The 12855-nt window shown below is 40.6% G+C and overlaps 1 protein-coding gene across 1 annotated transcript in view; it reads left to right on the top strand.

Moving 5' to 3' along the window:
* LOC147718447 (adrenodoxin-like) overlaps positions 1-11388 on the top strand; it is a 92711-nt gene extending 81323 nt beyond the window's left edge. Inside the window, exons 3-4 of the mRNA XM_086918367.1 lie at positions 1399-1528; positions 8797-11388. Of these exons, the coding sequence (XP_086774493.1) occupies positions 1399-1528; positions 8797-8917 (251 nt within the window). The 3' untranslated portion in view covers positions 8918-11388. The remainder of the gene's footprint in view (positions 1-1398; positions 1529-8796) is intronic.
* The last annotated feature ends 1467 nt before the right edge of the window (positions 11389-12855 follow it).

Raw genomic sequence — 12855 nt, 5'->3', positions numbered from 1 at the left:
TTTTGGAGACACTTTTGGGGGGACCAGGCAATAGTTTATTTACTTCCCCGAAGTTGCTTGGCATGATTCCCAAAGGGGAGCTGTCCCACAGATATAAATTCCCCTTTGCAAATCATATACCACCCCTGCTGAGATGTTGATATCTGGTCACTGGGTTGCGACTGCAATTGTGGCTGCGAAGCATTAATATATTAAATTGTGATTCCCAAATGGGGTAATGGCGTCTGTTCTATATCCCTCCTAATTGGGTCTCAAAAGCTCTTCACAAGTCCAAAAGATTACAGTGTATGGGAAATCTGTGGACCTCAGAATCACCTTGAGCAATATTACTCCCCTCCCACCTGCCCTGGGATACTGCGCTAGGCAACCCATGTATGACAACCTCATGCACTGTAAAAAGGTGTTTTGCAGTCAGAAACCCTGCTTTTATGCAGATCACAGGTTTAGAGGCTGCAAAACACCTTTGTACATGAGGTTCTAGGATAAATAAAACGTAAACATAACTTGGAGGAGTGAGTGAGTTTGTTGCAGGAAGCAAAAATTAAATGGACCCAGTTACTGCCTCCCGAAAGAGTGAAGTGGAGCTAAAACACCAACCTCCATCAATGGGACAATGAATGAGTTTACTATGGGGCAGACAAGATTTTGTATGGAAACTGCCAATGGTGAGGCACAAAGATATAATTTTCCTTCATTGAGTTGGCAGGATATCTGTTTTATCCAGCTAAGGAGGTATATTAGATAACTCTAAGCCTGCAGATGTTTTGGAGGGCAATTGACACTTTTGAAGGTTCTGTGTGATGTAAAAAAGATAGACAAATAAAATATCAAGTTGATGTTTAGTTACATGAGGGTTTAGAAGCAAAATAGGTCTAAGTGGGGATGCATGTCAGCTCTGGTCCAAGTGCAAGCAAGCTCCCTGAGGTTCTGGGGGTGTGAAGGCTGGAAGACATAGGAGTAATGAAAGGCCTGTTGTATACAGTGGTCGGCAGATGAAAACAGGAAAAGATGGATAAAGAGGAATGGAACGCAGTAGGTCACCTTGTACATGGGATGGATAGGTTTGTTTATGGTGCACGGAAGGTATACTTTCCCCATCCATTAGTTCAACTTTCAGGTTCACAGTTTATTTTGGCAAAAGATGATTTGATCTTTTAATGCCTCTCTCCACTGTTCACAGTAAAAGTGGACCTTTTACCAACTGACTGGGTGCCTCTGAGGTGTTTTGCTTCCCAAACATATCCTCTACAGTACTGGTCATGTGGCAAGAATGGGAATGGAGTGTTCCACCTAAACACTTTTCCAGTCTGTATGTGTGTCACTGTCCTCACTGTTTTTTCTGCTGTCAAGTTCCTTTCTGATTAAGAATTTCTCAACTCTTGCTGCCTCTCTCCCCAGGTGCCTGTGAAGGGACTCTGGCCTGTTCAACCTGCCATCTCATATTCGAACAGAAGATCTATGACCAGTTGGACCCCGTCACAGACGAGGAGATGGACATGCTGGACCTTGCATACGGACTCACTGGGACGTAGGTGGCACATGCCTAATTGTTTGTGGATAAACTTCTCTAAACCTTTGTGGGAGAGTTTACTTTCATGATGGGATGTGGTTTGGGGAATAACCAGAAGAGAAGCAAGCACTGGCAAAGCCAGTAGGTCTAGAGGTCTGGCTTTTGATTTGTCTCTAGACACGGGAAGGGGAAGACATTGCTGGAACAGTAGGTAACATAAATACAGTGATACTTGTTGATATTGTAGTGATGGAAATTCAACATAGAGTGTTAAATATTTGTATTAGTAGAAGACTTTCCCATCACTCTATAATAAGTAAATGGTCAGATTTGCACCATCACTCAGTAATTCTTACTACATTTTCATATTTTCCCGTAACTTGTTTTCCAGAGTGCATGTTCTGATTAGCTTCATCGTTCATTAATTCCAAATTCGGTTCCAGATTGTGTAATCTAGAACTGGAGTCAGTAATCCTTGTACATGCTCAGATTTACATCTTCAGTCTAGTGCGTGCTCAGATTTGCACCATCGCTCAGGAATTTACTACGTGCATGTTCAGATGTGCATCACCCCTTGCTAATCCTTATTTAATGTTCAATTTCTGAATGATGAATGAATCTCAGTGTCTTCTCATTCTTCCCTCCTGTGTCGAATTATTAGTTCTTCCACCCTGAAGAAGGGCAGCAGGAGAAGGAATATTTATGCACATTGTCTCCTCAGAACCCCCACCTTTTTGATGATTGCTCCAAGCAGATGTGTCTTTTGAAATTCTGTCTATTGCACTTCAGCCACTTGACTCCTTCGGAGTGTTACTGGACCTGCTGTCTTGGACACCCTTCACTCGCAATTCATCCTTCACTCGCAATACATCCTTCACTCGCAACACATCCTTCACTCGCAATGCATTGTTCACTCGCAATGCATCCTCCACTCGCAATACATCGTTCACTCGCAATACATCCTTCACTCGCAATACATCTTTTACTCGCAATACATTCTTCACTCTCAATACATCCTCCACTCGCAATAAGTCCCTCACTCGCAATACATCCTTCACTCTCAATACATCCTTCACTCGCAATACATCTTTTACTCGCAATACATTCTTCACTCTCAATACATCATTCAATCGCAATACATTGTTCACTTGCAATAGATCCTCCCCTCGCAATACATTCTTCACTCTCAATACATCCTTCACTCGCAATACAGACCTGTTTGGCTACAGCATCTGTTGACCATCCTGCAGCTCTTTCTCTCTTCAGCGTTTGTCTCTCAGTTTAAACTCACTCCTACGACTACACTTGCGTGCCTCCGCACCCCTGGTGGAGCCTCCTACGGTGGGATTTTTTGGGTGTAGTTATTTCTCGTAACTTTTCGGACATAGGCAGAGACCTCCCCCATTGTGCTGGAGATCTCCCTCTGGGAAAGAGTAGTGAAAAGTTTTAAAAGTTTCTTCAACTTTAAAGATAATTATTAAAATATGTATATGTAAAATATTCATGTAAATTAAATGTAAGTTTTTACTCTTAACATTGAACTAATAAAATAATGTGGTAAAACAAATTTACTGTGCATTAAATAATTAAATAATTAAAATATATTTAATTAATTTATAAATAATTTTTTAAATAACTGTAAGAAAGAAATCTCAACTATAGTAACATTCTTAATAATGGTTCACGTGCATGAATCCCAGCAAAACCAACTCGGGCTTTTCCAATGTTGGTAAATTGGGTACATTAAATTTAGTACTAGTAATAACAAGCATTTAGAGCACTTTGTAGTTGCAGAAGTGGAGTATGTATCTTCACGTAACAATATGTATCTATTACTATAGTGCTAATTTTCGATACAATACTCTGCACTTGACAGTATACTTGACTTTCATCTTTCCTACCTGAGATATTCACTTCTCCAAAACAAAGTCCTTCAAGAACACCTCCCTGAAGCCCAGGCATGACACCAAACCCTTCCCTCAGATGCCTTTGTGCATCCACAAACACATTCCCAACCATGCATTCTCCCTCTGCCTGCAACAGAAATGGACATGGCTTAGTGCAACGAGGCCACACAAGTTGCAGCCCTACACTACACAACTGTCTATTAACAATGACACTATGAATAGATCAGATATCCTAATTTCTTGACACAACTTCTCTGCATTTGCTTTCTTCTACTTCCTGCCTCTAATGTTTCTTCGACCCCACTATTAGAAGTGTAGAACGCCCTGCCTCTAAGATGATTGCTGGATGGCTAGGAAGCACTGTAAGCATCTAGAAGTCTGCTGGTTTTACCAAACCCTCAGGATTGCTCAAACATGTGTAGGTTAGTCATAGCATCTGCAGATTTGGGGTGCCAAAGAGACAATATGATGCTGACAGAGAAGGATATTTTGAGAAGGAAGATAAGTACAGCTGAGGCACAGATAAAGAGCCTTCAGTGAAGGACAAGGGTGGAAGATTCCTGACTATCTATATTCAAGATGTTTCTAAAGTTGACTGCTGTCCATCAGTAATGTAGGCTGAATGTTTTACCCTCTCTTTTTCTACAGAGCTTGATAGAGATCTGTAGTTGAGTGAGATGTAATTGTCTCAAACTGATCTCCAATAAAACTGAGGCGATGCCAATGACGAAACAGGAAGATGATCTGGGGCTCATCTATTAACCAATGGACTTTGGCTGCTGCCTTTTCCATGTAAGGACTATTTAAAGTCCAAGCCTTAAAGTCATTGCTTGATTCTTAGGGCCATATGTATCCAAATCCTCATTTGAGATTCTCAAATAGCGATTTTTAGCGAATCGCTATTGAGAATCGCAAAATGCTATGTAAGTTGGATTTGCAATAAATTTTGCGAATCCTACATATTCCTTAATTGCGAATCTCAAATTGTGATTCGCAATTAAGGAATACCTCCCCATTCATTCCTATGGGCCTAGAGGCCCATAGGAAGGAATGGGAAGACATTCTCAATTTGCGATTAACAATTAGAGAATCGCAAATTGAGAATGCAATTTCAAGGGTGCAAGGGTGTCAAAAGGACACCCTGTTGCACCCCCGAATTAGGCATGGGTGCACATGTGGCACACATACATGCCCTAAGGGCATGTATGTGCTTCACCTTTCACTTTGAAAAATGCAAAAAAGTGCATTTTTCAAACAAATCGCAAATTACCACCAACTTGAAGTTGGTGGTAATTTACGATTCCTTAAGGCCAAATTGCACTTTTTTGGGGCTTCTTACATTGCATTTAAGGAATTGCTAAATTTGCGATTCCTTAATTGCAAGTGCAAAAAAAGGAATCGCAAATTTTGTGATTCCTTATTTTGCACGCAGATTTGCGTCATACATACAACTAAGCAAAATTGCAAACGCCGAATTTCTGCAAATTTTGGCATTTGCGATCGCAATTTTGCTTGATACATATGGCCCTTACTCCATTAGCTGGCATCTTCGGAGCCCTCACTGTATTTCTTACAGTTGACGTGCCAGAGGATGCGCCTAACTTGCTTCACTCCTAACTCCAGAATGTGAACAGGGATTGGCGTTGTGGGGTCAAGACTATTCTGCATGACTCCTTTCAGAATGCCTTGCCTTGCATAGCCTAACTTTACCTAACCTAGCCCAACCTGGTATTTATATCCCCTATGCTGTTTTCATTGTTAAAATACACCTATGAAGTAAACCATCTGCCATTTTTATGGTATCACTCTGTCTTCAGGTAGCCTTGGATATGACTTGTTAAATGTTGCCATCACATACCTGAGTCTACCTTACTGTGATACAGATTGTTTTGATTTTACAAAGCTTAAGCTATCTAGTGCCTCATTTTGTTGGAAAACTAAGCATGCCCTGTTGAGCTACAAGCACACAAACCACAGGCTTCATAGATCTTTATAAATTGAGCAGTAAGCCAAATATGATTTATTTGGAGTTAAACTGCTCAAGCCTGCATTAGCAGGAATGTTGCCTCCATGGCCCATAGTCATCATACCTTAACATTGGGTATCAGCCTTAGATAATGGTGCCTGAGCATGAAGGGAGGTTGGACAGCGAAGGCATTGTGCTGATAGATAGAAGGTGTGCTGAATTAAGACTTTTCAGTATTTGACTCTTATTCTGAATTTGGGAGATAATGTCTTGCACAAACATGAGATTGGAATTGAGGGGAATATTTTACAAACACTTTGGGGATGGTTTGCATCACAAAAGTGTCAGAAACTGGCACAAAATGTAAATTTACTTTCCAGGGCAAAACTTATTTTCTGCAGGAATGTACCCCTAAAAAAACTCAAATTAGCACTATGTACTACTTTGTGCTATTGTTGGTACATGGGCATTCCCATACACACACACATGGCTGTTGATGCAAAGTCCTAGCAACTAAAAAGGTAGACAGGCCTTTGCAAAAGAAATATACATCTCCTCCAGGCAGGCATAACCTGGCAGAAGCGTTTTCTTTTCTCCAAATGTTTCCATCTTTGCCTGTGTGCTGGACAGCACAGCACACATACAGACATGGGACATTCTTAAAGTAGGTGTAGGAATAGTGTTTTGCACTGGAATGTTACCCTCCCATTACAAAACCTTTGATGTCTTTTATTTATTGTTTTATTTATTGGGTTTTATAGAGCAATTCAACAATGATTTTTCAGGTATCAATGGAATAACGAAACGTAAAAAAAAACAAGGCGAGATATACACAACATTATTGTCTGGACATGCGACAACATCTACAGTTTGTGCATTCATTCTGGCTTTCATAAGAGGTATATTAAACAAGGTATTGGTCTGGAACTAATTAAAATGCAGGAGGGACATGCAATGCCACTGGGGGGCGGTAACCTTGGACACAAATTAAGTATTGAAACTAAGTAAAGCAGCCTGCACAACATATCAGGTACTTTCCATTAGTGCTCCAACTCAGTTGTTCTCGCCTTCAGGTTCCCCTGTCTTTTTTCCAATTAGGAATGGCTGATATAGACCCCAGAAGCCCTTGGGGCGGCACTGCGGCGGTAACAGCTCGTTGTATGTGTCTGACTGAGTATTGCAGTAAAGCATGTCAGCTTCCCCATCTGTTATAAGTGGTATTTGCTCTTTAGTCCAGTGCATAGCCACTCTACGCTTGATGAGTAATAGGCCCATAGCCACTAGTTTCCTACAGCTTGTATCCCTCTCCTTATCATAGCCAAGTAGATCTAGTAGTGGGCTTGGTTCTAGGACATGTCCCATAACTTCACTCAAGACGGAGAAAACTTTCCCTAAAAGGCTAAAATATCAGGACATTGCCATGCCACGTGCAGGAACCCAGCTTCCAGTTCCGCACAACGATTGAATCGGGCAGTCTCACGTAGGCCGTAGCGAAACAGTCTTTAGGGAGTATAATAAACCCTATTGATATACTTAAAATGTATTAACCTGTGTCTACCATTCAAAGATATGTGCTTCGTAATCTCGCAGCAGTATTTCCAACACTTATCATCTATAATCAGGCCTAGATCTCTCTGCCATTCTTGCCGGGCTTTAAGGAACTGAGCTTTCTTGGGTTCTTGCGAGTGGGTATAAAGTGCAGTTATCAGCTTTGCTGGGAAATATGTGTGTATAATATGTGTAAGTAAATGCATTGTAACTGGCTCCTGCATATCATCACCAAGTAACTCATGCCATGCATGCCTAACTCTGAGATACTGAAACTGGTCTAATGTTGAGAGCGCAGCCCTCTCTATAGTCAAGTCGTCCCACCTGCTAACAACCCCATTATGGAAAATACCGTCCAACTTGAGTATGCCCAGCAATTTCAGTGTGCGGAGCACATCCTTTTCCCTTCCTGTTGGGAACCAATAGCACCAGTCCAATGGCGTTAGTGGTGAATACACACCCGCTTGTGACTCTAATAAGTTTGGCCATACATGCGTAGTGGAATTTGAGGAGTCTAGGACGCCATGTCATCGGACTGGGGGCTTAAATAGAATGATCTGTGGAAGAGTGTAAGAATCCGCTGCTTCTTTCTCTATGTGCATATGGGGTAAGTCCTGCTGTCCATGTATCCAGCCATATTTATTTATTTATTTATTTTCTTATATAGCGCAGGACTCGACCCCCTGAGGGGTATCTCCGCGCTTGCGCTTTTACTTAAAGAGCTCAACCACGATCATAGACTGTAAGGGAATCAATGTTTTAATATTTTAAACGGCCGAAAATAAATATGTTTTTAGTGTCTTCCTAAAAGACTGATGATTGGTGATTTGTTTCAGGGTGGGGGGGAGTGAGTTCCGTAAGATGGGGCCTTTGAGAGAGCTCGGCCTCCCTGCCTAGCTTTTCTAATCCTTGGAACCTGGAGCAATTGCTGACTGCTGGAGCGCAAAGTTCGTCCAGGACTGTAGGGGTTGAATTTTTCATTAAGATATTTGGGTCCAGTACCAAACAGACACTTATGTATTGTACAGCAAATTTTGAATTTTACACGTTGCCTAACCGGCAACCAGTGAAGTATGTCCAGGAGGGGACGTGAAGCAGTCCTTGGCTGAGCATTGAGAACAAGTCTCGCTGCAGTGTACTGGACCACTTGTAATCTTTGTAGTTTTTCCTCATTGGCCGAGATGAACAGGCCATTACAGTAGACCAGCCTACTTATTACCAACGTCTGGACAAGTGTTTTCCTGTAGTTATCAGGTAGGAATGGAAAGACACGCCGTAGCAGTCCGTTGACATGGAAACAAGATCCTGCTACTTGATTTGTATGTTTTTTAAACAAAAGTGCCTTATCGAGCCGCACACCAAGATTTTTTACGGTCTGTTCGGGGCTTGGTGCTGGTCCCAAATCCTGGGGCCACCATTCTCGGGACTCTAAATTGCGGCCATCTTAGAGCCAGGCAAGCTCTGCCCCCCCCAACAAAACCTATGCATGATTTCCCGCCTACATCCTTGCTCTTTGGTTGCTGCGCTGTGTTGTCTCAAATGTTAGTAAACATGCTCCTATGAGTTTTGTGGTAGTGTCAGCAGCCCAGTCTTCAATGGAAAAATGTAGGAAGATCAGGCTACCTTTAGTGTGCTTAACTCATGTGAGACCTCAAACCAGGTGTCAGTGGTCATTCACAATGCTCAGTGATATGTGGCACAGCTCCACCTTCGCGTGTACAGTAGATTTGTTAAAAAGGCTTTTCGAGAACTATCATCTTGGACAAATGCTTTGTGATTCATTTTTGGAATGTATTTGCTGGTTAGCCAATAAACTGGAAAGATACTCCATGGCTTGTAAAGTCTTAATACATCTCTTTTTTTAGGTCTCGGCTTGGATGCCAGGTGTGTATGAAGAAGGTCATGGATGGACTGACGGTGCGAGTACCCACTGATGTGGCAGATGTCAGGAGGGAGGCAGAGATTGGACAAAAGAGCCATCAATAATCAAAGGCTACTCTCCATTGGAACTTCCAAGGCAATCTTGAGGGTCGCCATAAAGTCTGCAGTATATTGGATTTTCCTTGTGCCTAAGCGCACGAGGCAGTATGGAGTTCTGTACTTGGGGAGGGCGTTTCAACTAGAAGAGTAGGAGGGTTTGGAAAAGCCGAGGCAGGTGTAATGCAGTTTGAAAGCTCGAGCTGTGGATTTAAAGCAATGAAAACCTGTGAAATTTAGCAAGGGGCATCTTTAATGGATAATGGCATTCCTAAGATGTCTGTAGGGTGTGCAAAATATGCGTAATTTGCATTTATGTACTTATGTGAAGTTTTGGGAAAATCACACATATAATTATGCAAAATTCAAACACATCATTTAACACTCTATGTTATCGTAACATGTTCCTTGTGTCAATTTTTGAAGCAAGAAGGGAGGAGGCATTTCCCAATGAAAATATAGCATGAAATAACAACTGGCGCGAGCAACTGCCACTCGTGTTCTGGCAATTTGCTTTAGTGCTCGAGGTAAACTTTCTGCAAATGCGGCACAATTATGCAATGTTGCATAATGCCGTTATTTGGGCAATTTTGCATAATAAGCTTTATGTGAAATTCCAGACATTACACAATATATAACCTGATCTACGTGCATGGCAGCACAAAAAAATCCAAAATCATTCAGTTGTGGGCATTTTGTTCACTCAGTGCTGTCAACATTTCAACCTAAAAATGTAAAGCCAAATATTGACTTGATGACAAAGCCATAAGTCTCCTACTTTTAATAGTCTGCATACCTTGTAGCTCTAGGGTATCTTACATTAAAGGTTTCTATCATTTCTGCTCTTCCACCTACTTCTCTACAACTCAAAAATGTAAGGTCAAAGGAGATTGGTTTTGTGTCTAATAATGTTTATAAAGTTTGTGCATAACCTGTACAACTTTGTTTCTGTCCATACATATCTCACGTATACCCCTGGGGTGTGTGAAGAAACACTCTCTGTAGCTCCATCTCTTCTACTGTTTACTTTATATATGGCAGGTTTTAAACAAATTGCTTAGCCTTTCTCTGGACAATCTAAGAGTACTTGCTGTCTATCTGGTTAGATACACTACTCACACCATCGCCCCACCCTGTTTACCTGCTTAGGCTTGTACCACTTTATGACTCTTTAGTCATCAGGTATGATTCCTCCCTAACTATGTGTGTACCAATCCTCATACACTTTGAACTTTTTACCGGCAGGATAATATTTGAGGGCATGTCCAGAATAGTGATTGAAGCCACTTGACCACTACTCTAGAAGTGAACCCAAATGTTATTCCACAATTTGAATCAGTGTAGTGAAGGGTAATTCTCAGAGCAAGATAAAAGCTCTGCAGGAGGGCCAGTCCAATTCATACCTGTGCATTAATATTTTGCAAATTTTTGCCATGTTGCACAATAGGGACCTTATTGTCTGGTGTATTTACAGTATTTATTTCCATTTGTTGTAGAAGCACCCTGGGGAAATTCAGGAAATTGTTTGGGTATTAAAGTTCATTAGCAAAGCTGTGGCAAAGTTAATAAAGGGGGCAAATGTAGAAGGGAAAAGAGAATAGATGGCTGGACGACGAGTTAAACTCTAAAAATAAAAATATGAGTTCTTCTTTGCAGACATCGCAAATTTAATTTCAACAGACCTGGTTAGTTGAAGAGGAAATTGATGACTTCCACCCATTTCTTAGAAATGCAGTTAAGTTTATTGGTGTTTAGATCAAGCTTTCCTTTTGAATGAAACCACACGCTAACTACACAATTCAATCAACTACAGCTACTCTGCTCACCCCAAATACCTAAAAATTGTTTCTGACACCGGTTAATTTCTGCCTGTTGCTTCCCTTACTGAGTAGGCAGGCAAATCATTCTTATTCAGAGTAACAAAATCAGTGCTATTACTACTTATTGTGATCCCACACTGTACAGAATGCCAAATACATGAGGCTTTGAGTCACATGTGATCCAAGGATCCTTTTGAAGTCAAGAGATTTAGCTGACTAAGGACAGGAACCTATAGCATTGACTGATTTTGCATTTCTAGGAAGGTGATTTTTACACGTGTCACACTTGTTTTATTTCCGTCTGAGCACCTCTTTATTAATAGATAGTGGAATATTTACTATAAGCCCTGAGGAAGTTCTTTGGTTTTATACCATTGAAATGAAACGTGTTGGCAAGAAGTTTTCTACTTTGGCATGAAAAGACAAAGAAGACCTTAAGTCTGACCATGGACACCCTAATTTTGAGAATTGAATAACATAATTGATTGGTGGATCATGGTAGCAGTTTGCTAATGGACAATGTAGATCAAATATAAACGGCTATGTATAATCTTCAGAGCCATTCATATCATATATTTTTGAATAACTGTGATCGAACAAGCCAAAATATCTGAACTGTGAAACAAAAAAAAGGAGCAAAGAGCTCACAAGACTAGATTTTTTTTTAAACTCAAAATTTTACAATCAGGGGCAGCCATCTAACTTTGATTAGATGTCAAGATGTGCTTTATTTTTACATAAACATGAACAACTATTCAAACATTCAAGCCCATCAGAACTATATCTCTGTTGTTTTGTCTCTTTCCATGTGTAAGCCTCGAAAGTCTTCTCTTTCTCGTGTTATCTTCTTGATCCATCACTCTCTGTGAAATCAGTATCATGTCTCTGCAGCCAACTATGGACCAGCCTGGATTGCCCCCTCTAACCTACCTCTTCTCCTATCCACATTTAGAAGGTATGTTATTATATATGTTCTTTGTAAGAGGAAATCCTGTTTTTTAATTTATTGCTCACTAACAAGTAGTTCATACACCATATAAAACTGTAACTAAATACAGTTAGGTAATTTATAGAGTGGTGTGACCTATATTGTCTCCTCACTGGAAGCTCTTTGATGTTCTGGATAATGTTCAGAAGCAAAGAGCCAATCACAGCCACCCTTCTTGATCTCAGGCGCTAAGCGATAGCTTTGCATCTTTCCTTGCCACAAAAAAGAAAGTTCTGTATGTGGATGTATGATAAAAATGAGCAGAAGTTCTTCCTGCACAACAGACCCAATCACATACCACAAACCATCACCCCATAGGTATTAACCATTACAATCAAGTCAATTACTTACCCTAGTAAAGGGTATGCATGTCCAAACATTTGCCCAATGTAAACACTTGGACACACTAATACATCAGCTGTCCACCTAGTACATTACAAGCTGCAGCTTCTCGTGCACCAGACCTAGGAATGTGCCTGACATTGACTTTACCACAAAGAGGAGTCTAGTTTGTCTTGTATAAATGCCAAAACATGTTGAAGGCACAACTCATGGGCTCCAATGTCTACTGCATTACTAAGTTGGTACTAAATTCGGTGGAAGGGAAGGGAGCATTCTCTTTCTCTGTCTGTCTCCCTAGACATCTCTTACCTCTTTCTTGTTTCTTCTTCCTTTTCCAATACATCCACTTGGTCGATTGGAATATATAAATATTGCAAACATTTTATTGTGTTTATGTCAATGTGCTACAGGATATCTGACTTTTAATATGGCAATTTTTGACACCAAAACCTTTTGTGTTCCTCACTTTCTTTGCATGGGTTTGTTAACAATTCTTTTCTGAATTTAAGTTTATTTTTGGGATATTCCCAAGCAGAATGTATGAAAAATTCTGTGAGATTTGTCAGTGGGAATCAGTCTTAAAAATGCATTGGCAACACACCTGAAATAACGTATTTCAGTATATTCGGTGTTACACTGCTCCTTGTAAGAGGGCAAGTGTCAGTTTCGGAATGATGACATGACAATCCCACTTCTTGGCCTGCACTGTATACGCCACCAGCGCTAGATTAACAGATTTTGTTTTATACTGTTTGACAAATAATGTTGGTTATTGTTTTTATATATTTTACCATATA

The sequence above is a fragment of the Lissotriton vulgaris genome, chromosome 4_1 (assembly GCF_964263255.1).
Source record: "Lissotriton vulgaris chromosome 4_1, aLisVul1.2, whole genome shotgun sequence".
Classification (NCBI taxonomy): domain Eukaryota; kingdom Metazoa; phylum Chordata; class Amphibia; order Caudata; family Salamandridae; genus Lissotriton; species Lissotriton vulgaris.
This window is presented reverse-complemented; position numbering and strand designations above follow the sequence as displayed.